This window comes from Pseudophryne corroboree, chromosome 9 (genome assembly GCF_028390025.1).
Source record: "Pseudophryne corroboree isolate aPseCor3 chromosome 9, aPseCor3.hap2, whole genome shotgun sequence".
NCBI classification, from domain to species: domain Eukaryota; kingdom Metazoa; phylum Chordata; class Amphibia; order Anura; family Myobatrachidae; genus Pseudophryne; species Pseudophryne corroboree.
Window position 1 is genome coordinate 122,625,553 of NC_086452.1, and position 26,723 is coordinate 122,652,275.

Consider the following 26,723-nt stretch of genomic DNA (forward strand, 5'->3'; position numbering starts at 1 on the left):
TTGCTGGCATTTCATCGTCTCGGCCATGACTAGTGGCAGCAGCTTCAGCACGAGGTGGAAGTGGATCTTGATCTTTCCCTAATTTTGGAACCTCAACATTTTTGTTCTCCATATTTTAATAGGCACAACTAAAAGGCACCTCAGGTAAACAATGGAGATGGATGGATTGGATACTAGTATACAATTATGGACGGGCTGCCGAGTGCCGACACAGAGGTAGCCACAGCCGTGAACTACCGCACTGTACTGTGTCTGCTGCTAATATATAGACTGGTTGATAAAGAGATAGTATACTCGTAACTAGTATGTATGTATAAAGAAAGAAAAAAAAACCACGGTTAGGTGGTATATACAATTATGGACGGGCTGCCGAGTGCCGACACAGAGGTAGCCACAGCCGTGAACTACCGCACTGTACTGTGTCTGCTGCTAATATATAGACTGGTTGATAAAGAGATAGTATACTCGTAACTAGTATGTATGTATAAAGAAAGAAAAAAAAACCACGGTTAGGTGGTATATACAATTATGGACGGGCTGCCGAGTGCCGACACAGAGGTAGCCACAGCCGTGAACTACCGCACTGTACTGTGTCTGCTGCTAATATATAGACTGGTTGATAAAGAGATAGTATACTCGTAACTAGTATGTATGTATAAAGAAAGAAAAAAAAACCACGGTTAGGTGGTATATACAATTATGGACGGGCTGCCGAGTGCCGACACAGAGGTAGCCACAGCCGTGAACTACCGCACTGTACTGTGTCTGCTGCTAATATATAGACTGGTTGATAAAGAGATAGTATACTCGTAACTAGTATGTATGTATAAAGAAAGAAAAAAAAACCACGGTTAGGTGGTATATACAATTATGGACGGGCTGCCGAGTGCCGACACAGAGGTAGCCACAGCCGTGAACTACCGCACTGTACTGTGTCTGCTGCTAATATAGACTGGTTGATAAAGAGATAGTATACTACTAATATTATATATACTGGTGGTCAGGTCACTGGTCACTAGTCACACTGGCAGTGGCACTCCTGCAGCAAAAGTGTGCACTGTTTAATTTTAATATAATATTATGTACTCCTGGCTCCTGCTATAACCTATAACTGGCACTGCAGTAGTGCTCCCCAGTCTCCCCCACAATTATAAGCTGTGTGAGCTGAGCAGTCAGACAGATATATAATATATATAGATGATGCAGCACACTGGCCTGAGCCTGAGCAGTGCACACAGATATGGTATGTGACTGACTGAGTCACTGTGTGTATCGCTTTTTTCAGGCAGAGAACGGATATATTAAATAAACTGCACTGTGTGTCTGGTGGTCACTCACTATATAATATATTATGTACTCCTGGCTCCTGCTATAACCTATAACTGGCACTGCAGTAGTGCTCCCCAGTCTCCCCCACAATTATAAGCTGTGTGAGCTGAGCAGTCAGACAGATATATATAATATTATATATAGATAATAGATGATGCAGCACACTGGCCTGAGCCTGAGCAGTGCACACAGATATGGTATGTGACTGAGTCACTGTGTGCTGTGTATCGCTTTTTTCAGGCAGAGAACGGATTATAAATAAAACTGGTGGTCACTATCAGCAAAACTCTGCACTGTACTGAGTACTCCTAATGCTCCCCAAAATTAGTAAATCAAGTGTCTCTCTAATCTATTCTAAACGGAGAGGACGCCAGCCACGTCCTCTCCCTATCAATCTCAATGCACGTGTGAAAATGGCGGCGACGCGCGGCTCCTTATATAGAATCCGAGTCTCGCGATAGAATCCGAGCCTCGCGAGAATCCGACAGCGTCATGATGACGTTCGGGCGCGCTCGGGTTAACCGAGCAAGGCGGGAAGATCCGAGTCGCTCGGACCCGTGAAAAAAAACATGAAGTTCTGGCGGGTTCGGATTCAGAGAAACCGAACCCGCTCATCTCTACGTAGAAGTGATGAATAATTAGCTGAAATTAGATTGGCCACTCTCGGGGTGATCTGGACCGCCAAGTATTTGAGGCTTCTCTCCTGCCAGACATATGCATTAGAGATGTGCACCGGAAATTTTTCGCGTTTTGTGTTTTGGTTTTGGGTTCGGTTCCGCGGCCGTGTTTTGTGTTCGAACGCGTTTTGGCAAAACCTCACCGAATTTTTTTTGTCGGATTCGGGTGTGTTTTGGATTCTGGTGTTTTTTTCAAAAAACCCTAAAAAACAGCTTAAATCATAGAATTTGGGGGTCATTTTGATCCCAAAGTATTATTAACCTCAATAACCATAATTTCCACTCATTTTCAGTCTATTCTGAACACCTCACACCTCACAATATTATTTTTAGTCCTAAAATTTGCACCGAGGTCGCTGGATGACTAAGCTCAGCGACCCAAGTGGCCGACACAAACACCTGGCCCATCTAGGAGTGGCACTGCAGTGTCACACAGGATGGCCCTTCCAAAAAACACTCCCCAAACAGCACATGACGCAAAGAAAAAAAGAGGCGCAATGAGGTAGCTGTGTGACTAAGCTCAGCGACCCTAGTGGCCGACACAAACACCTGGCCCATCTAGGAGTGGCACTGCAGTGTCAGGCAGGATGGCCCTTCCAAAAAACACTCCCCAAACAGCACATGACGCAAAGAAGAAAAAAAAGAGGCGCAATGAGGTAGCTGTGTGACTAAGCTCAGCGACCCAAGTGGCCGACACAAACACCTGGCCCATCTAGGAGTGGCACTGCAGTGTCAGGCAGGATGGCCCTTCCAAAAAATACTCCCCAAACAGCACATGACGCAAAGAAGAAAAAAAAGAGGCGCAATGAGGTAGCTGTGTGACTAAGCTCAGCGACCCTAGTGGCCGACACAAACACCTGGCCCATCTAGGAGTGGCACTGCAGTGTCAGGCAGGATGGCCCTTCCAAAAAACACTCCCCAAACAGCACATGACGCAAAGAAGAAAAAAAAAGAGGCGCAATGAGGTAGCTGTGTGACTAAGCTCAGCGACCCTAGTGGCCGACACAAACACCTGGCCCATCTAGGAGTGTCACTGCAGTGTCACGCAGGATGGCCCTTCCAAAAAACACTCCCCAAACAGCACATGACGCAAAGAAAAATGAAAGAAAAAAGAGGTGCAAGATGGAATTGTCCTTGGGCCCTCCCACCCACCCTTATGTTGTATAAACAGGACATGCACACTTTAACCAACCCATCATTTCAGTGACAGGGTCTGCCACACGACTGTGACTGAAATGACGGGTTGGTTTGGACCCCCACCAAAAAAGAAGCAATTAATCTCTCCTTGCACAAACTGGCTCTACAGAGGCAAGATGTCCACCTCATCATCATCCTCCGATTCATCACCGTGTACATCCCCCTCCTCACAGGTTATCAATTCGTCCCCACTGGAATCCACCATCACAGCTCCCTGTGTACTTTGTGGAGGCAATTGCTGCTGGTGAATGTCTCCATGGAGGAATTGATTATAATTCATTTTAATGAACGTCATCTTCTCCACATTTTCTGGAAGTAACCTCGTACGCCGATTGCTGACAAGGTGAGCGGCGGCACTAAACACTCTTTCGGAGTACACACTTGTGGGAGGGCAACTTAGGTAGAATAAAGCCAGTTTGTGCAAGGGCCTCCAAATTGCCTCTTTTTCCTGCCAGTATACGTACGGACTGTCTGACGTGCCTACTTGGATGCGGTCACTCATATAATCCTCCACCATTCTTTCAATGAGGAGAGAATCATATGCAGTGACAGTAGACGACATGTCCGTAATCGTTGGCAGGTCCTTCAGTCCGGACCAGATGTCAGCATCAGCAGTCGCTCCAGACTGCCCTGCATCACCGCCAGCGGGTGGGCTCGGAATTCTGAGCCTTTTCCTCGCACCCCCAGTTGCAGGAGAATGTGAAGGAGGAGATGTTGACAGGTCGCGTTCCGCTTGACTTGACAATTTTCTTACCAGCAGTTCTTTGAACCCCTGCAGACTTGTGTCTGCTGGAAAGAGAAATCCAAGGTAGGTTTTAAATCTAGGATCGAGCACGGTGGCCAAAATGTAGTGCTCTGATTTCAACAGATTGACCACCCGTGAAACCTTGTTAAGCGAATTAAGGGCTCCATCCACAAGTCCCACATGCCTAGCGGAATCGCTCTGTGTTAGCTCCTCCTTCAATGTCTCCAGCTTCTTCTGCAAAAGCCTGATGAGGGGAATGACCTGACTCAGGCTGGCAGTGTCTGAACTGACTTCACGTGTGGCAAGTTCAAAAGGTTGCAGAACCTTGCACAACGTTGAAATCATTTTCCACTGCGCTTGAGACAGGTGCATTCCACCTCCTATATCGTGCTCAGTTGTATAGGCTTGAATGGCCTTTTGCTGCTCCTCCAACCTCTGAAGCATATAGAGGGTTGAATTCCACCTCGTTACCACTTCTTGCTTCAGATGATGGCAGGGCAGGTTCAGGCGTTTTTGGTGTTGCTCCAGTCTTCTGTACGTGGTGCCTGTACGCCGAAAGTGTCCCGCAATTCTTCTGGCCACCGACAGCATCTCTTGCACGCCCCTCTCGTTTTTTAAATAATTCTGCACCACCAAATTCAAGGTATGTGCAAAACATGGGACGTGCTGGAATTTGCCCAGATTTAATGCACACACAATATTGCTGGCGTTATCCGATGCCACAAATCCACAGGAGAGTCCAATTGGGGTAAGCCATTCTGCGATGATCTTCCTCAGTTGCCGTAAGAGGTTTTTAGCTGTGTGCGTATTCTGGAAAGCGGTGATACAAAGCGTAGCCTGCCTAGGAAAGAGTTGGCGTTTGCGAGATGCTGCTACTGGTGCCGCCGCTGCTGTTCTTGCGGCGGGAGTCCATACATCTACCCAGTGGGCTGTCACAGTCATATAGTCCTGAGTCTGCCCTGCTCCACTTGTCCACATGTCCGTGGTTAAGTGGACATTGGGTACAACTGCATTTTTTAGGACACTGGTGAGTCTTTTTCTGAGGTCTGTGTACATTTTCGGTATCGCCTGCCTAGAGAAATGGAACCTAGATGGTATTTGGTACCGGGGACACAGTACCTCCAACAAGTCTCTAGTTGCCTCTGCAGTAATGATGGATACCGGAACCACGTTTCTCACCGCCCAGGATGCCAAGGCCTCAGTTATCCGCTTTGCAGCAGGATGACTGCTGTGATATTTCATCTTCCTCGCAAAGGACTGTTGGACAGTCAATTGCTTGGTGGAAGTAGTAAAAGTGGTCTTACGACTTCCCCTCTGGGATGACCATCGACTCCCAGCAGCAACAACAGCAGCGCCAGCAGCAGTAGGCATTACACGCAAGGATGCATCGGAGGAATCCCAGGCAGGAGAGGACTCGTCAGAATTGCCAGTGACATGGCCTGCAGGACTATTGGCATTCCTGGGGAAGGAGGAAATTGTCACTGAGGGAGATGGTGGGGTGGTTTGCGTGAGCTTGGTTACAAGAGGAAGGGATTTACTGGTCAGTGGACTGCTTCCGCTGTCGCCCAAAGTTTTTGAACTTGTCACTGACTTATGATGAATGCGCTGCAGGTGACGTATAAGGGAGGATGTTCCGAGGTGGTTAACGTCCTTACCCCTACTTATTACAGCTTGACAAAGGCAACACACGGCTTGACAAATGTTGTCCGCATTTCTGTTGAAATACTTCCACACTGAAGAGCTGATTTTTTTGGTATTTTCACCAGGCATGTCAATGGCCATATTCCTCCCACGGACAACAGGTGTCTCCCCGGGTGCCTGACTTAAACAAACCACCTCACCATCAGAATCCTCCTGGTCAATTTCCTCCCAAGCGCCAGCAACACCCATATCCTCCTCATCCTGGTGTACTTCAACACTGACATCTTCAATCTGACTATCAGGAACTGGACTGCGGGTGCTCCTTCCAGCACTTGCAGGGGGCGTGCAAATGGTGGAAGGTGCATGCTCTTCACGTCCAGTGTTGGGAAGGTCAGGCATCGCAACCGACACAATTGGACTCTCCTTGTGGATTTGTGATTTCGAAGAACGCACAGTTCTTTGCTGTGCTTTTGCCAGCTTAAGTCTTTTCATTTTTCTAGCGAGAGGCTGAGTGCTTCCATCCTCATGTGAAGCTGAACCACTAGCCATGAACATAGGCCAGGGCCTCAGCCGTTCCTTGCCACTCCGTGTGGTAAATGGCATATTGGCAAGTTTACACTTCTCCTCCGACGATTTTATTTTAGATTTTTGAGTCCTTTTTTTACTGATATTTGGTGTTTTGGATTTTACATGCTCTGTACTATGACATTGGGCATCGGCCTTGGCAGACGACGTTGATGGCATTTCATCGTCTCGGCCATGACTAGTGGCAGCAGCTTCAGCACGAGGTGGAAGTGGATCTTGATCTTTCCCTATTTTTGGAACCTCAACATTTTTGTTCTCCATATTTTAATAGGCACAACTAAAAGGCACCTCAGGTAAACAATGGAGATGGATGGATACTAGTATACTTATGGATGACGAGCGACTGCCGACACAGAGGTAGCTACAGCCGTGGACTACCGTACTGCGTCTGCTAGTATAGACTGGATGATAATGATATAAAATATATATATATATCACTACTGCAGGACAGGTATATATTGTATAATGACGGACCTGCTGGACACTGTCAGCACTGCAGACTCCTAAACTACTAGTATGAAGAAGATAGAAAAAAAAACCCACCACAGGTAGGTATACAATTATGGACGAGCGACTGCCGACACAGAGGTAGCTACAGCCGTGGACTACCGTACTGCGTCTGCTAGTATAGACTGGATGATAATGATATAAAAAATATATATATATCACTACTGCAGGACAGGTATATATTGTATAATGACGGACCTGCTGGACACTGTCAGCACTGCAGACTCCTAAACTACTAGTATGAAGAAGATAGAAAAAAAAAAAACACCACAGGTAGGTATACAATTATGGACGAGCGACTGCTGACACAGAGGTAGCTACAGCCGTGGACTACCGTACTGCGTCTGCTAGTTTAGACTGGATGATAATGATATAAAAAATATATATATATCACTACTGCAGGACAGGTATATATTGTATAATGACGGACCTGCTGGACACTGTCAGCACTGCAGACTCCTAAACTACTAGTATGAAGAAGATAGAAAAAAAAAAACCCACCACAGGTAGGTATACAATTATGGACGAGCGACTGCCGACACAGAGGTAGCTACAGCCGTGGACTACCGTACTGCGTCTGCTAGTATAGACTGGATGATAATGATATAAAAAATATATATATATCACTACTGCAGGACAGGTATATATTGTATAATGACGGACCTGCTGGACACTGTCAGCACTGCAGACTCCTAAACTACTAGTATGAAGAAGATAGAAAAAAAAAACCCACCACAGGTAGGTATACAATTATGGACGAGCGACTGCCGACACAGAGGTAGCTACAGCCGTGGACTACCGTACTGCATCTGCTAGTATAGACTGGATGATAATGATATAAAAAATATATATATATCACTACTGCAGGACAGGTATATATTGTATAATGACGGACCTGCTGGACACTGTCAGCACTGCAGACTCCTAAACTACTAGTATGAAGAAGATAGAAAAAAAAAAAACCACCACAGGTAGGTATACAATTATGGATGAGCGACTGCCGACACAGAGGTAGCTACAGCCGTGGACTACCGTACTGCGTCTGCTAGTATAGACTGGATGATAATGATATAAAAAATATATATATATCACTACTGCAGGACAGGTATATATTGTATAATGACGGACCTGCTGGACACTGTCAGCACTGCAGACTCCTAAACTACTAGTATGAAGAAGATAGAAAAAAAAAACCACCACAGGTAGGTATACAATTATGGACGAGCGACTGCCGACACAGAGGTAGCTACAGCCGTGGACTACCGTACTGCGTCTGCTAGTATAGACTGGATGATAATGATATAAAAAATATATATATATCACTACTGCAGGACAGGTATATATTGTATAATGACGGACCTGCTGGACACTGTCAGCACTGCAGACTCCTAAACTACTAGTATGAAGAAGATAGAAAAAAAAAAAACCACCACAGGTAGGTATACAATTATAGACGAGCGACTGCCGACACAGAGGTAGCTACAGCCGTGGACTACCGTACTGCGTCTGCTAGTATAGACTGGATGATAATGATATAAAAAATATATATATATCACTACTGCAGGACAGGTATATATTGTATAATGACGGACCTGCTGGACACTGTCAGCACTGCAGACTCCTAAACTACTAGTATGAAGAAGATAGAAATATAATGAATGACGGACCTGCTGGACACTGTCAGCAGAATGCGTTTATAGAATAAAAAAAAAAAACACCACACGAGTGTTTAACTTTTTCAGGCAGACAATATACTGGTGGTCACTGCTGGTCAGTCACACTGGTACTCTGGCAGCAAAAGTGTGCACTGTTAAATATGTACTCCTGCTATAACTGGCATTAACTGCTCCCCAGTCTCCCCCACAATTAAGCTGTGTGAGCAGTGAGCACTACTCAGCACAGTCAGATACACATAGATGATATTATCATGCAGCACACTGAGGCTGAGCACAGATATGGTATGTGACTGTGTATCGTTTTTTTTCAGGCAGAGAACGGATTATATTAAATGATAAATAAAACTGGTGGTCACCACTAGTATAACTATCAGCAAAACTCTGCACTCTCTGAGTACTCCTAATGCTCCAGTAAATCAAGTGTCTCTGTCTCACTCTCTATCTAAACGGAGAGGACGCCAGCCACGTCCTCTCCCTATCAATCTCAATGCACGTGTGAAAATGGCGGCGACGCGCGGCTCCTTATATAGAATCCGAGTCTCGCGATAGAATACGAGCCTCGCGAGAATCCGACAGCGGGATGATGACGTTCGGGCGCGCTCGGGTTAGCCGAGCAAGGCGGGAAGATCCGAGTCTGCCTCGGACCCGTGTAAAAAGCGTGAAGTTCGGGGGGGTTCGGTTTCCGAGGAACCGAACCCGCTCATCTCTAATATGCATAGTGGGCTTTTAGGGACTGTAATAGAGTAGGAGGGAAACCAACCGGAAGCGCCTCTGTTTTAAAATAATTTAACTTATAATAGGAGACCTTAGAATATTCTCCCAATAAAGCATGCAGTGCCTGCAGATATTTTTCCGACTCAGTCAGGATAAGGAGAACATCAGCCACAAATAAGCAGACCTTATAGGACCTGCCAAAGAGAGTCGGGCCCTTAATGGAATCAGTGGATCTTATTTTCTCGGCTAAAGGCTTGATTGCAAGAGCAAACACCAAAGGAGATAAGGGGCAGCCTTGGCGAGTACCATTGGAAATCTGAAAGATTGAAGAAAGCATCCCATTCACAAGCACTTGGGCGGACGGGTTAGAATAAAGTGCCGATATAGAAGAAAGAGCCCTCCCATCTATTCCAAATTTCCAGAGAACTGCATAGAGATAACCCCAGTACAATCGATCAAATGCCTTCACCACATCCAATGACAGTAATAACAGGGGTACATCCGAGGCGGAGAAGGCATCCAAGATATTAATAACCCACCTAGTGTTATCCAGGGATTGCTGACTGGGGACAAATCTCACCTGGTCCTGATGGATAAGGGATGGGAGCAAAGGGTTAAGTCTATTTGCTCTAAGCTTTGCTTAAAGTTTCCCATCCGTATTAAGTAAAGCTATAGGGTGGTAGTTAGACATAAGGGCCGGATTTTTACCAGGTTTGGGGAAGGTTACTATGCAGGCTTCCAGCATCTCTGCCAGAACAGTCCCACGGGATGAAGCCGCATTAAAAATCGACTCCAGTACTGGCACTAGGGAGTCCTTTAAGTATTTATAGAATAAATTGGTGTAACATCAGGACCAGGTGCCTTATCCAGTGGCAGGGAATCTATAACACTGCCGATTTCCTCAAGAGACAATGGTCTCTCAAGGAACTGACAGGTTTCTGAATCAAAGGAAGGGACATCAATGTCACTTAAAAAGTCCTCAATATCTACGTGTGTGGGTTGTGGATTTGATGGATTCCTCAAATTATATAGGAAGGCATAATAGTTCGCAAAGGCGTCAGCTATAGCCGAGGGGTCAGTAATTTAAATGTTTCTAGAGTTAGTAATCATCTCCCCCCATTCTTTAGCAATTTTTCCTGTGAGTTTCCTGGCCAACATCCTTCCCACCCTGTTCCCTTGAACGTAAAACCTCTCTTTTAATTTGAAGAGGTTCCTATGGACCTCTGTTAGGGCCAGGAGGTTCTATTCGTCCCACACTTTAAGTAGTTCCCATAAATTGTCTTGTTGGAAGGAGAGGCTTTAAGTTGACTTTCCAAATCCACCAAATGCCTCTCAACATCTGCTTGGTGTTTACAGGATGCTCTTCGGAGACGAGCTGCAGCTTGAATTGCTGAGCCTCTAACTACAGCTTTGAGAGCACACCAGTGAGTAAAGTGAGATGTATCTACTGGGTCATTAGTGTCTAGATACATGGATAGTGCCTGGAAAGAAGATACCCACCAAGGCGCCAGGGTCTAGGGTTTTTTTTTGACAGAATTAAGGTCCCAACGTATTGAAAGTGCTGAGTTATCCAACCAAGATACTGGCTAGATAGAAGCCCTTCACACTGTTTGAAGAGTCCATTTGTCTGAGACCGCAAGATCAATTCTAGAGTAGGAACCTTGGACTTGGGAATAAAAGGTATAGTCCCTACAGGCTGGGTTCTTGGATCTCCAAATATCATATAAATCTTGTTTATGGAGGATGTGTCTAAAGACACATCCTGGGAGCATTCACAGACTGGGAGCATTCACAGACTGGCCGAACTTCACTGGGTAGGGGAGCTGAGGATCTGTCAAGACCTGGGTCTAGGACCATATTAAAATCTAACACCATGAAGGATGAGGGAATTATGTTGGCTTTACACTTAGCAAAATGAGATAGGGCCAGCTTCTATTTGTTAGGTGAGTTCAAGCCCTTGACATTTAATGACAGTACATTAACTATTAGAAATCATTAAAAATGATTTACAAATTAATACGGACCAAAGAGCACTAGAAGCACAGAAGCATAAAATTGTGTGTCTTTATATGTATTTTTTGTATGACATCTTCCAAAAATGTAAAACTGCAAACATGAAAATCCCAGTTTTTTCTTAACTTACCGCTCCACATAGAATTTTCCCCACGTTGGCAATGATGGGGTCATTCTGTAATGAAAACAACAGCAAGAAGTTACTTAATCACTATTGGAGTTAACTTTTTTATATGAATAATTTAACCTGTCTCTTTGACCAATACTCTGACTGCTATGGATGGGTGGCATTGTCAGATCAATCATATCAGTCTCAATTAATAGCATCTAATTTCACATACAAAAGCTGGTAAAAAAGGTAGAACATACACTCCCCAAATCATGGACAGACACTGGATAATTGGGCCATTACATGTCTTAACATGAAATTACATACTGCAATCTACAAATCAAAGTGAAATACACAGATAAGTGCTATTGCCATATTAAAAAAAAAAGAATAATCACAGTTTAATAATACAAAAACAATTCATATAAACATTAAAATGAAGGCCTTATAACCAATATATGCTCAGTTCATATATAATCAGTCTTTGGACATAAAGATGATAACCCCAAATTTGGGAAGTAGCGGACAGTTCAAATACAGTGGCACCCCATTGTCGTCATTTGAACCATCGGTAAGTGGAAACCCCAAAGAACTGTCACAGGATCGCTAATTATTTACCATAAACTGGATATATATCCATATAGGGTCAGACACCTCTAGATTTTTCAACTGTCCCCTACTTCCCAAGTTTGGGATTATTACCTTTATGCCTAAAGACTGATTATACATGAACTGAGCAGATATTGGTTTTAAGGCCTTCATTTCAATGCTTATATGAATTGTTGCTATTTGTATTATTAACTGATTATTCTTACATTTTTATATGGCACCTATCTATGCATTTCACTTTTATTTGTAAAGCGCTGTTTACATTTTGTTGCACTCTGTTGTTTGTGGAGACTATCTCCCTATTAACAGCTGCCTTGTAAAACCATCACAGTAGCACTTGAATAGAAATACCATTTTTGATAGATAGAAAGATAGATAGATAGATAGATAGATAGATAGATAGATAGATAGATAGATAGATAGATAGATAGATAGATAGATAGATAGATTTCCTTTTGGAAAATGTGCATTTTTGAAGTTTAATAGCTTATAGCACTAATAAGTTTTAGTGGAATCAGTATGAGATCCTGGCGGTCGGGATCCTGGCGATCAGGAGAACTTTATAAAAACATTTTACATTTTGAAAACAGTTTTACGTACTGAACTGTGGGAAAGTACATGTCATAGTTTTGCACAATATTCATTAGTACTTCGTTGGGAAGCCTTTTGCTGCAATTACATACCTCCCAAAATTGGTGGCCAGTGGGTCAGGACCTTTGATGTGCTGAAAGCGCGCCCGCACCAGAAAAGGGGTTGCTCCTAGGGGAAAGGGGCTGAGCCTCATGTTACTCCCATTTCCGTCACTGTGGGGGCGTGTTATGCTGGGTTGCCCCAGGCTCTCTCTGCACTGTGAATAGATGCTGTGCGCATGCACACAGTGTCTATTCTCCCACTGATTACCCACTGCTCTGCATAGTTTGTGCTCCCCCTAACCAAGGCCCCCTCCTCTCCGGCTGCAGTAGACTCTGGAATAAGGCAGAGTCTACTGCGCATGCGCAGGTCTCCGGGAACATGGCGCCCACATCTTGTTCCCGGGAACATCTCCAGTGCGCATGTGCAAATCACTCGGAAATGGCAGCAGCACCCATTTTCCAAGTGATTTCTGTCTTTGGTGCAGGCCTGCCGACCAGGGACTCCGGAGGGGTAAGTATAATATATAGGTGCAGTGTGTGCTGTGTGGGCCCCCCTGGACCCAGTAGCCTGTGTGCACCACACACACTGCAATCATTATAGAAACGCCTCTGTGCTCCCCTCTCCCCACTGCTGGACACTGATGTATGTGCTGCTATTTGAAGTGCCATTGATCATATAAATTCATCCCACACCTTTTGCTGTCATACATTCCCACAGCATAACACTAAATGGATGCTTCATAGTAGATGTTGTGCACTCAGGTACCACATTTTCTCCAGTTCTTCTGCGGACATATTTCATGCCGCCACTACCAAATATGGATATTCTGGATTTGTCACTCCAGATGACCAATTAATATGCTTTTTAGCCCATTCTCATCTTTTCTGTCTTTGAGAGATAAAAGTGACTTTTTCCTTGGAATTCTGGTATTTAATCAAAAATATTGAATTATGCGTCACAGTCCTGGCTCTTGACAAAGCCGCTCCAAGTGCGGGGGAAATGCTTTAAGCATATAGAGGATCAATCGCTTGGGTACAGTGGCGATATGGAATAGCACTGGCTTAACTATAATTTATACCGGATTCTCCTATCGCTATAACTGACACTAATCTGCAGGGCCGGTTCTAGCCCTTTTGGCACCCCGGGCAGAAAATAGGGGCGTGGCTTCATACAGGGGGCATGGTCAGTTACGACTCCTGTAGAGTTGTGCGCCCATTTGTGCCCCCTGTAGAGTAGCGCCGCTTACACACACACACAAAAAAATAATAATACTTACAATCCCCGCTCCTGATTCCCGACCACTGCAGACTTCCGCCGGCGCCACTTCTCTCCTCGGATCTATGGGAGAGACGTCATTACGTCTCTTCCATAGCGCAGCACAGACAGACACTAGAGGTCAAATATGACCCCTTGCATCTGTGTCAGTCCCACAATGCTGTGCGGTGCGCGATGACGTCATTGCGCACCGCACAGCTAAGGTCCTCTCCACGAAGGGAAACTAGACGCGAAGCGTCTAGTTCCCTTCACAGCGGTGGACACAGCGGGGGGCACAGTAGAGGATCTTGCCATGGTGCGGCGCCCTCCAGAAGGCGGCACCCCGGGCAAAAGTCCTGCTTGCCCGTAGCAAGATCCGCTACTGCTAATCTGCACTTGTAAAATGGAGTCTCTCCGGGACCGGGCTGCCGCCTATACAAGAGCATGATATAGAGTTGAGGATTATCCCGGCTGAGCCCACAGACGGTGGTCAAACATGCAGTGGCCTATTCAATATTGCAGGCTGTGAAATCTTGGTCCCACAAGAGTGTCACATCCAACTGTGTGGAATGGAGCATTGATGCGGATAACTGAATAGCAAGCCATCGTAGACTGTGAACTGAGAGTCTCCGCTTGCTAATAGGAGAAACTGGTAATTACACCCCAGCATCTACATAGTGCTATATCTGTTTTGATTACCCAAGTACACCACTGTTCCTTATAAGAAAATTAGATTTAACTAGTTGCACACTAGTTGCTCTGATTATCATTCACAATTCTATATTGTGAAGTACTTGTTGGTCTATTGTGATTTTAAATGTTTATGTGTTGGTTATATTAATGTTTTTTGATTTTTGAATAAATCCCTTTTTTATAAATAATTCTGCATTATTAAGCGCCACAATCTATTTCTTCTTTGTATAACATTGAGAAGAGGTTGGCAACCTCTTCACCAGGTGGCTGCTGATTTGCATACCGATACCCACACGCACCCACACAGCGCCAACAAACCCTATTTGTTCTCTTTGTTTACACCACATTCATGTAAATCATTTTGAATTGCTTCAGACTATTTTCTTCTATCACAGTTTTATCCCTGAGTGATAGAAGTATATACACTTTTGCACAATACAAAATGCAATCTGCTTATTGCCAAAGTCTACATTCTTCAAGATGGTACAGTGTGGAATAGGAGGGTAGGCGCAAGACTGTGAATATCAATATTTGGTTTATTTATGTTTTTTTATGTTAGAAAAACAGATATGCAAGATGACATTTTATACAAATTAACAAAATGATGATCTGCTCACATTAATATTCCCAATGAAAGGTAGAATAGTCAAATTCTAAGAACTGATGTTCTAAGCAGCTATCTTTCAATCTGCAGTAGTCACATCATTTCACATTCATTTAAGTCCCTAGGACCTTATGTCAAGTCTTGTAACCTTCAGGCTAAAATTATTTTTATGAATCATCTCTGTTTCAAGGATGAACTAACGTCGCTGTAAAAATTGTTACTTTATAATTTTAGGGCAAATACATCTTTGTAAACATAGTAAAACATGGCTGATTGTTTCATTACAACTTTGTGTCCTCTTTATTAGCCTAAAAACTAATATTCAAAACTATTGTTAACAAATTCATAACTGTGCCATTTACATTTCTATATCTTTACCTTAATAAGTATATGACTAGCAGTACAAGTGTATCAAAAGAGTTGAGTATGGGTGACAGGTGTTTGGGATCCATACCGACGCCGGGATTCCGGGGGTTTAGAATGCTGGCGAGGAAGGGGGGGGGGGGTTGGGTGGTTGTTAGCGTAACAAAGCCCTTGCCACAGCTTCGTGGATACCCATGATTTGGAATAATCCCTATTAGTTGGCATGCTGACTCTCGGAATTTTGAGGGGTCGGGATGCAGGTGTTGGTACTGTGACCGGCAGTCTTCTGAACGTTGGTCACATAACTACATCCCTGTCAAAAGCCTTTTTCCGATGACACAGCTGCATATTAATTGTTGTATTTTACTTGTATTTATTGTCACTAATACCCCTTTCAGACATAAGACCCGGGTCTATCAACCCTGGAATTTCCCAGGTCTCCGTTTGAGTCCCTTATTCACACTACATCAAATACCTGGGAAATACCACCCGTTCACACTGAACCCAGTTGTGTCCTGGAATTTGAAGTGTATTTGAAGGTGACACTTTCATGAATATTATTCAGCCTTTGCTATTTTTTTAATGGCAAATATATGGTTTTATTTCCTATTTAAATACATTTTTCTTTAAAGATGTGCTAGTTACTAGGTAATTATTATTTCTTACTAAGGTCTGAAAGGAGTATTACTGAATAATTAATCAGGTGAGACAGGGATAAGTACTTATGGGGTGTCCATGATTAGGGTAGTCAGTTTAAGTAGACCTCTTTTTAACTTCTCTGACCTGTATAAGAGTGTTAAAAAATAAACAAAGAAAGTCCTAAACATTCATAAGAAATAATTACCTTAATGGTTCCAAGCAATTTCTGTATTAGGTCCTTAAGCAAGTTGTCAACTGAATTAGCGACTTGATTCTGGAAAATATCACTATGTTAACTACTTTCTTAATTATACAGAATGGATACAATGTTCAGGCTTAACATGACAACAATTTAAATAGCTCCAATATAGATATTTAGAAATGATACAAACAACATACATGGGGGTAAATTTACTAAGGTGGGAGATTTTTTAGAACTAGTGATGTTGCCCATGGCAACCAATCAGATTCTACTTACCATTTATCTAGCTGCTTCTAGCAGATAATAGATATAATCTGATTGGTTGCTATAGGCAACATCACCAGTTCTAAAAATCTCCCACCTTAGTAAATTTACCCCATTGTGTGTTGACAACAGTTAAGTGAATCCAATCATGTGACTCCTAGAACTACTAAACCTACAGTGTAACTGACTTTGCTTTATGTGCAATAGCTCCTATCAGTCCCAAATGTATATGATAAAGTTTCAGGTTATAAGCACTATAGGGGTAGACTATTTCACTCTGAGTAATCCTACGCTGTGCGCCCAAGATGGCTGCCGCACCTGGTACCTTGTGAGGGTGGAATACACAACCCTTGGAAGTTATTACCCAAAATGCCTACACCAATCATGCATTATGCTTTCTGTGTGCTTAAGGTTTTCTTTTATGTCCGTGTTGCTTATCTATTGCTGTATTACTTAGATCCGCTGTATTGTGTGCATTGCTTTTGATATCTGTAAAGCGACTTGAGTCCTGTTGGAGAAAGAGCGCTATATAAATAAAATTATTATTATTATATATAATTTAGATATGGTTTCGATCAACATGTCCGAATGTCTGCAAGAAACCTTTTGGTGCTTAATAGTGTTGATTAGAGAGGCCAATATTGTGCAGTACTAAATGATAATGTAGCCGGTTACATACATGTCAAATAATGACATAAGAACTTTTACAGAATTTATTTATAAATGTCACAAGGTGGATTTGGTTTAATTGCACTATCGAGGATTTGTCCACATTCGGATGACTTTATAACTATATTTGATGCAACTCACACCTAATATATTGCTTCATCTTTATGGCTTCCATCTGTGCTATTTAGCTTTATTTATACTGTATCTTCAGGCAGAGTTATTATTGTTTAGTTGTTTTGCATTATAAAATAGCATCTCTCTGCTATTTACATTAGATATTGTTGTATCCAGATAGTAGCTGTGGGCTTACCCCTGATTCCGCGTGTTGCGTGCGATAACGGGTCCGTATTTGGCTGATTAAAACGGTTTGTAATAGGATACCGCGATAATGACCATCGCTCATTAATTGCGATATCCTGACATTTTCATCTGCCAAAATGGCATTGCAGACAATTGGATACCCCCCTTTTGTCTTGGATCAAGATAGCAGACATAAACGATTCTGCTTACTGATGTAAATACTCAGCTGGTAAACACAGCAGAAAGAGACGGCAATATTTTGTAAGAATTGCAGGGAGGTATCAACTGTACAAGCAAGATATATTAAATCACCAGTTACCAGTGAATGGGGAGGACATAATAGGGTATGAGAATCAGAAAGTGAGAGATTTTGGGGGTAATTCTGAGGTGATCGCAGCAGGAACTTTGTTAGCAGTTGGGCAAAACCATGTGCACTGCAGGGGGGGCAGATATAACATGTGCAGAGACAGTTAGATTTGGGTGTGGTGTGTTTAAACTGAAATCTAAATTGCAGTGTAAAAATAAAGCAGCCAGTATTTACCCTGCACAGAAACAAAATAACCCATCCAAATCTAACTCTGCAAATGTTATATCTGCCCCCCCCTGCAGTGCACATGGTTTTGCCCAACTGCTAAAAAATTTCCTGCTGCGATCAACTTGGAATTACCCCCCATGTGCACTGCAGGGGAGGCAGATATAACATGTGCAGAAAGAGTTAGATTTGGGTGGGTTATTTTGTTTCTGTGCAGGGTAAATACTGGCTGCTTTATTTTTACACTGCAAATTAGATTGCAGATTGAACTCACCACACCCAAATCTAACTGTCTCTGCACATGTTAAATCTGCCTCCCCTGCAGTGCACATGGGGGGGTCATTCCGAGTTGTTCGCTCGTTGCCGATTTTCGCAACGGAGCGATTAAGGCAAAAATGCGCATGCGCATGGTTCGCAGTGCGCATGCGGTTTGTATTTTAACACAAAACTTAGGAGATTTACTCACGCCCGAACAAAGAATTGTCATCGTTGAAGTGATCGTAGTGTGATTGACAGGAAGTGGATGTTTCTGGGCGGAAACTGGCCATTTTATGGGAGTGTGCGGAAAAACGCAGGCGTGCCAGGGAAAAACGCGGGAGTGTCTGGAGAAACGGGGGAGTGGCTGGCCGAACGCTGGGCGTGTGTGTGACGTCAAATCAGGAACGAAACTGACTGAACTGATCGCTATTTGTGAGTAAGTCTCGAGCTACTCAGAAACTGCTAAGAATTTTCTATTCGCAATTCTGCTAATTTTTCGTTCGCAATTCTGCTAAGCTAAGATACACTCCCAGAGGGCGGCGGCTTAGCGTGTGCAATGCTGCTAAAAGCAGCTAGCGAGCGAACAACTCGGAATCACCTCCATGGTTTTGCCCAACTGCTAACAAAATTCCTGCTGCGATCAACTTGGAATTACCCCCTTTGTGTGAGTTCTCTTGTTTTTTAACATGGCATGTTGATTTTGCCATGTAAATGATTGCCAAAAAAACAACAGGAGAGCTCTTACAAAATCTCTTACTATCTGATTCTCACACCCTATTACATTCCCCCTATTATGTCAGATCTGTTTTCCTAAAACAAAATACATTTTTTTTTAAAGACGTCCAATAGTCTTAAACATATCTTACCAATGGTCCCTTTTTAAGCGGTTCAAGTATAGTGCAAGTGACTGAATCCTTGAAAAGAAATGAGAAAAGAAAAGATTACTTTGCATAAACATTTTTGTTTATAGTTTTAAAAATTTGATAGTGAATGAACACGTAGAATAAATAAATAAACTGCGCTGGTGTAACCTAATTAAGTATAGTGAAACATCAAGTAAATACAAATAAATGTAATTGATAATAAGACAGAGTTAACAATAAACATTGTGATAAAGACACCTTTCACAGTGGATTAACCACATATAAGCAATTGATCATTGGCTAGATTAGCTCCAGTCCCTTAAGGTAATAAAAGTAGAAGTGAACAGATTGCTGTGTGAACCTCAGTATTCAGTAGCAAGTTGTCTATAGTTTGTTAATATAGTATAAACTGTACAAAGTAGTCAAGGGAAGTGCATAAAAATTAGAGATGAGGGGGTTCGGATTTACTCGGTTCTTAACGCCAGAATTAGCGCAAATTCTTTTTTTCTGGATTTTTCTTATTGGCTAACCAAAACACGTGACGTCCATGAGTCAATAAGGAATTTCGGGTAAATCCGAGTAAATCTGAGTAAAACCAAACCCGCTCATCTCTAATAAAAACTAACCTTTTATTTGCAGCCAGGAGAGACATATAAAAAGGGCCAGATTAAGCCTTGTTGGCTCCTGGTGCAACTACTGTTAATTGTGGGGGGCCCACCAATACAATTGGCACAGCCTCTCCCCCTTTTGATGTCTTTAGTATGGCTCTGCATTACTGTAATAATAATAATAATAATAATACAGATATAAACACATGGCAGGTGGCAATTATGGGGTATATTGGTGGGCACTGGGGCCAGTGAGGGTGGCTCTGGGCAGCCAGGTGCCATCTTGAAGTGGCAGGTTGCTGGCTGGAATACCCCATTACAGCTTAATTGCAATGAGCAGGGGAAGGGCAAAGTGTGAACACACAAACACAATGTAGAGGGCCAGGAACCAGGCACTAGTGCATTACCTGTTTGTACCCTGACAGGTATTTTTTTGTTGTGATTGGGGAGGATAATGTCCTTGGCCACCATCCTCCTTCTGTCAGAGCTGCTGTCTGTTACTGGACGTTCACCGAACATCATCATCAGCAGCCTGGACTGGGAGAGTGGGGAGCCAGGCACGAGAATGGAGCGCGCAACAGATCCATCTGAGCAATGTTGAGGTGAGCCTGCCAGGGAATGTACAGAGTGGGCCAGGTCGGGGCAATGATAGCAGCAGTTTGGGGGCCCATATAAAAAGGGGAATTAAAAAGATAAAAAGTGGAAAATAGAAAAGGAGGTGCTAGGTAGTAGAGTGAGATCTCCCAAAATGCGCAATTTAGGTTGAAATATGCAGGTTTGCTTTGCTTTTAATAATTTCATATTGTGGAGCCATCTGTGGACATTATATATGATTCCACACTGGGACGCCAGTGTCAGAATCAATTGTTGTTCTCTGTAGAGAGCTTCTTTTACTTAAGATATCTGATCTGCATTTTAGATACATTGTATGCTGTTTAAACAGCACGTTTATAAAGCATAATACAGTGTTTCTGTTTATATATACAAGAGGTGAAAACCTCTGGTTTTTAAACTGCCATATATATATATATATATATATGTATTGTTTGTTCTATATATTTTGTTTTGTGTCATTTATTGTTTGATAAAATATTTTTTATTTAAAAAAGGTCAAGCATCATTGAGTCAATCATTCTACTTGCTAGACTGCACTTAATCAATTAATTAATTCTAAGTGATTTTTGGTGCGCAGAGCATTTTTTCCCTTTTCTTGTGCTTCAATTAGTTGTTCAGCCTAACCAGCTGTTTTGCTCAGCAGCCCATTAGGTCACGATTTTTATTGATTACCATCTGGTAAATTATCACCATATATTGTATTTCAGCGCCAGATATATATACAGTTTGAGATCTATCTCTAGCTGTATGTGTTTATAATTTTTCACGTGAAATATGCAGGTGTTTATTTATAAGCCACAATAAATTGACATATAAACAGTATTAGTAAAAAAACTTTAGTTTAGTTTTAAATAGGCAACACGTTTAGGCCAAAGCCCTTTTCAAGCCAGCCTTCTCCTTTGCTCAGATATAGAATCTGTTTTTGAGAGCTTCCTTAAACGATTTTGTTTTTTAATTTTTGTTTAAGAGTGTACAAGAGGGGTAGTTGGCTCCGTTGAACTGGAATATTTTTAGCCTAATAGCAAATGGGCTTGTTGCACATCAAGGAAAAGATAGCATGGACGCAAGTGGGTTATAGTGTTCTAAAGTGTACCTAGCATAAAGTAGGTGCATGTACACTCAGGACTGTAGAGAGCCATGCTGGGTCACGTTACAGGCTTAAAAAAAGAGGGCATGATGACACCCTTAACACTGGGGGGGGGGGGGGGGTTACACAGTGGAGGGCACCTGCTCCTTACTTTATCAGGAAGCGGGTCCCTCCTGTTCGGCCAGCACCACCTTCCCAGTGATATTTGACCACTGGAGATCAAAGACTCTGGCACAGTGCCAGAGTCTTTGCTTTCTATGTGCGGCACCATCTTCCTTTAAGTGATCACCGGGAAGATGGCGCTGCTGATGCCGACAACAGCACAAGTATACTGGGGGGATATCGGATCCAAGCCCTTCCAGCAGTTTGAGCCCGGGTAGTTTGTACCCACGCCCCCATCCCTCTCAACGCCATTGTGTACACTGTTGTAGCCAGGCAGAAAGCATATTGATTGTAGTTCAACCTCTGCATATGGACGACAGTACGCCCATTTTTTTCTGCAGTATTTTTAGGTGTAATTTACTACCATTTTGCAACCTAATGTGCACCAGTCCCATAATTTGCAGACTAAAATATAATCCTGTGTTATAGAAGTATATGTAGGTATTGTAATTCATTCCAGACAAACCATTTGATATTGAAAGCAATTTTAGTTTCTCTTGTGAATGTTATACATAATTGCAATATTACAACATAAACTGTAGATAAAGATTAAATCTAACCAGGGTTGTTTTAACTGAAGACACATCCAGCTGATCTTCACTCTGTGCAAAGAAATAAATAAATCTTACAACATGAATATAAAATCACCACTCTTCAAAGTGAAATTCTCCATTACACATTTTGTAGTATAAATGAGACAGGACTTTTTTCTGTTCAAAGTATATTTTACATTTACAGTAAATGTCATGAGCCAGATGTAATGACGCCTGAGTTGGGCAGCCGTGCGGGATGCCAGCTGAACTTGGACGTTTTTTAAAAGGGCAATCACGTACAAGGCAAAACCATGCCTTGGAGGTGATTGCCCCTTTAAGAAAAAGTCAGAACTCGGGCATCATTTGGGTTGAGTATGCGTTACCGCCGATGGGGATCCCAGCGGTCAGCATACTGACCACGGGATCAGCCGGTAATGTGACCACCGGTCACATAACTACATCCATATTATTACATCTGGCCCCATATCTCTATGTAAACAGAATAAGCAGATTTAAAAGGTGAGATTCAATGCTGAGAAATGGCTACAGTGATTTGCAATGGTAGGGCCAAGGCACTTTGTGGGCAGGATAATTGCTAATTCTGTTTGGCACCCCATGGAGGCACACAGGAAATATATTAATGTTACTGTACTATATTGTACGGTGATGTGCGCATCCGAACATTGTGATGATACATCGATAAATCAATATCTCTGATCAGGGATGTCTCGATGTATCATCACAATGTTTTGCTGCACACATCACCGTAGAATATAGTACAGTAACATCACTGGCTAAGTACAGTGCACATGCATGACCAGCCAGGCATGGTCATGGCTCATGGGGGCACGCCACGAGTCACTGTGGCTTGGCCTTGCAGTACGCCCCTATCTCTCTGTATCAGTGGCGTGTGGTGAGGTCAGTGGCTGGTGAGGCACTACAGCCATAATGTCCTCCGAATCCTGCCGATGACCCCTACCGCCGCAGAGCCAATGCCCACTACTGCCCCTGTGCCGATGCCTGCTGCCACCGCCAATGACTTACAAACTCACCCACCATCAACTGACCCAGCCCTCCGTCACTAATTTGCATCTCAGTCCGATGCCACCAATGCCCGGTACCTGCCTGCTCATCATACTTGTGATATATTGTACATTTTTATAGAAAATAAATAAATAAATTAGTGTTTGGGACTGGGAGGAGGACATGAATGCAATTTTGTTGTCCAGGGCTTCCATTAGTCAAATTACGTCGCATAGTAGCGCCACTTACACAAATTACGCCAGGCAGAGCTCCCTTTTACACATTACAGCAGGTAGAGCCCGTGGCGGAACTAGCGAGCGGTGGGCCCATGTGCGACAAAATGCTTTGGACCCCCTTCCCCTTTCCATCCAAGTTTATGTAAAACAGGAGCAGTGCGCGCTGCAGGCATACGCAAAATATATAGGGGCGTGGCTTCGTGGGGAAGGGGGGTGGCCACAAAATTATACCAATTCATATAACGGTGCATAGTAGTCTCTATTATTCAAATTACGCCGCACAGTAGCACCACTACACCAGGTAGAGCCCCTTTTACACATTACGGCAGACAACGTCCACCTTTTTACACATTACGGCAGACAGCGTCCCCTTTTTACACATTACGGCAGACAGTCCCCCTTTTTACACATTACGGCAGACAACGTCCACCTTTTTACACATTACGGCAGACAACGTCCCCTTATTACACATTACAGCAGACAATATCCCCTTTTTACACATTACAGCAGACAGTGTCCCCTTTTTACACATTACGGCAGACAACGTCCCCCTTTTTACACATTACGGCAGACAACGTCCCCCTTTTTACACATTACGGCAGACAGCGTCTGCCTTTTTAGACATTACGGCAGACAGCGTCCCCTTTTTAGACATTACGGCAGACTGCGTCCCCTTTTTTGACATTACGACAGACTGCGTCCCCTTTTTAGACATTACGGCAGACTGCGTCCCCTTTGTACACATTACGACAGACAGTGTCCCCTTTTTTACACATTACAGCACACAGCCCCCCTTTTTTGTACACATTACGACAGGTAGAGCACTTTACACACACCCCTCCCCCCACTCTACCCTTAAGCTGTGGTGTAGTGTAGGTGCAGTGCAGTGTAGTGCAGTGCAGTACAGTGTAGTGTACTGCAGTGTAGGTGTAGTGCAGTGCAGTACAGTGTAGTGTAGTGCAGTGTAGTACAGTACAGTGTAGTGTAGTGTAGGTGCAGTACAGTGTGGTGTAGTGTAGTGTAGTGTAGGTGCAGTGTAGTGTAGGTGCAGTGTAGGTGTAGTGTAGTGTAGTGTAGTGTAGGTGTAGTGTAGTACAGTGTAGTGTAGTGTAGTGCGGTGTAGTGTAGGTGCAGTGTAGTGTAGTACAGTGTAGTGTGGTGTAGTGTAGTACAGTGTAGTGTAGTGTAGTGCAGTGTAGGTGTAGTGTAGGTGTAGTGTAGTGTCAGCCACTTACATGATTTCTTCTTCTGGCTGCAGGCTCCTGACGCGGCGCTCCCTTGGTCTGTACATTGCACTGCAGGCCAAGGGGAGGGGAGGGGGAGGGGGGGGATGATAAGCAGCACCAGGTGAGAGGGGGGTAGATTAGAGGCACCAGCGGTGGTTGGGGGGAGAGATGAGCGGCAGCTGCACTGATGGTGAGTGGGGGGGGGGGGGAGATGAGCAGCACCAGCGGGGAGGGGGGAGAGATGATCAGCACTGGCGCGGGGGGCGGGAGGGGGGGTAGATGAGAAGCACCAGCGGGGAGGGAGGGGGGAGAGATGATCAGCACTGGCGCGGGGGGGGGGGGAGGGGGGTAGATGAGAAGCACCAGCGGGGAGGGAGGGGGGAGAGATGATCAGCACTGGTGCGGGGGGGGGGGGGAGGGGGGTAGATGAGAAGGACCAGCAGGGAGGGGGGGGGGGAGAGATGATCAGCACTGGTGCGGGGGGGGGGAGAGAGGGGGGTAGATGAGAAGCACCAGCGTGGAGGGTGGGGGGAGAGATGATCAGCACTGGCGCGGGGGGGGGGGGGGTAGATGAGTTGCACCAGCGGGGAGGGAGGGGGGAGAGATGATCAGCACTGGTGCGGGGGGGGGGGGGGATGGGGGTAGATGAGAAGCACCAGCGGGGAGGGGGGGGGAGAGATGATCAGCACTGGTGCGGGGGGGGGGGGAGAGGGGGGTAGATGAGAAGCACCAGCGGGGAGGGAGGGAGGAGAGATGATCAGCACTGGCGGGGGGGGGGGGGGGGCGAGGGGGGGGGGGTAGATGACAGGCACCAGCGTTGGTTGGGGGACCCGGGGGAGAGATGAGCGGCAGCTGCTGCACTGATGGTGAGTGGGGGAGGAGAGGGGGGAAGATGAGCAGCACTAGCGGGGAGGGAGGGGGGAGAGATGATCAGCACTGGCGCGGGGGGGGGGGATTGGGGGGGGAGGGGGGTAGTTGAGAAGCACCAGCGATGGTTGGGGGGGCAGCACTGACGGTGAGCGGCCCGGGGGAGATGATCAGCACCAGGGGTAGGGGCGGTGTTGAGCGGCGCCGGCGGTGTGTGGGGGATTAGCGGCGCAGAGCTCTGCGCCGCCTAGTCAAGAGGAGAGGTCGTCAGCACCAGGTGACGGGGGTCGGGGGTGATGAGCGGCGGCGCCGGCGGTGTGCGGGTGATGCGGGTCTGGCCAGACGAACGGAAGCTGCAGGGACTCAGGTCAGGAGTAGCCCTGCCCATGATCTCATAGTGCCCAATCATATCTGCAGCAGTGACAGGGGCGTGCTTTCATATGGGCAGAAAGCACACCCCTGTCACTGAGGCACTCACACTGGTGCCGCTTATCCTGGTTTTTGTAATGGGCTTTTACAGCCCTGTCCTTGGCCCCGCCCCCTGCCCGCCCCCCGTGTCCGACCCTTTACCATTATACACAGGAGGCACCGCTCTCGGTGCCTCTAAAAAAAATGTAACCAGTTTTAAAGTGTAGAAATGATTAAAATAATATAAAGCATATACTTAGGACACAGAATATGTGTCATAAGTATATTCTTTATATTATTGTAATCATTAATGATAGGGGAGAATGACAGGGGAGGCACTGCCTCCCCTGCCTCCCCTGACTGCACGTCCCTGCTCTGTATGCTGGGCGGCACAGCTGTGCACCAGGAGGTGGAGCTGCTCATACAGCCCCTGTCTCTGTGAGCCAGGCAGCTGAGCAGAGCGCCAAGAAGCCAAGCTGCTTGGCCTGTCCTGGTCTCTCTGTGTGGGCAGACCAGGCCCATCAGGCCATCGGCCATTGTGGCATAAGTGCCAGCTGAGCAGTCCGGCCCGGTCTCTGATAGAGAAAACTATACATGATCTGGTAATAGCCATTTAGATCTTTAACTGTGAATGACATGAAGTTAACTAGTTTGGCAACATATGGAAAAAATGTTACTGTTCCTTACACCACATAAGAGTTTTTTTACGCCGCCGTTTAACTGTAAGACAAAGAGAGAAAAAAGTTATAGTTTAACTTAATATGACACCTCAGAGAAGTAATTACACATATTTAACAAAAAAAGCTAAATACTATTCAAAGGTTAATATGCATACAGTGCATCCGGAAAGTATTCACAGCGCTTCACTGTTTCCACATTTTG

At 44.5% G+C, this 26,723-nt stretch overlaps 1 protein-coding gene across 1 annotated transcript in view; it reads right to left on the reverse strand.

Annotated features, from left to right (window-relative positions):
- Nucleotides 1-26,723, reverse strand: part of LOC134956772 (uncharacterized) — an 80,139-nt gene that overhangs the window by 20,437 nt on the left and 32,979 nt on the right. The window contains exons 10-14 of the mRNA XM_063938734.1: nt 26,529-26,561; nt 22,109-22,150; nt 19,080-19,127; nt 16,194-16,262; nt 11,215-11,259 (exon numbers count right to left, since the gene is read on the reverse strand). Of these exons, the coding sequence (XP_063794804.1) occupies nt 11,215-11,259; nt 16,194-16,262; nt 19,080-19,127; nt 22,109-22,150; nt 26,529-26,561 (237 nt within the window). The remainder of the gene's footprint in view (nt 1-11,214; nt 11,260-16,193; nt 16,263-19,079; nt 19,128-22,108; nt 22,151-26,528; nt 26,562-26,723) is intronic.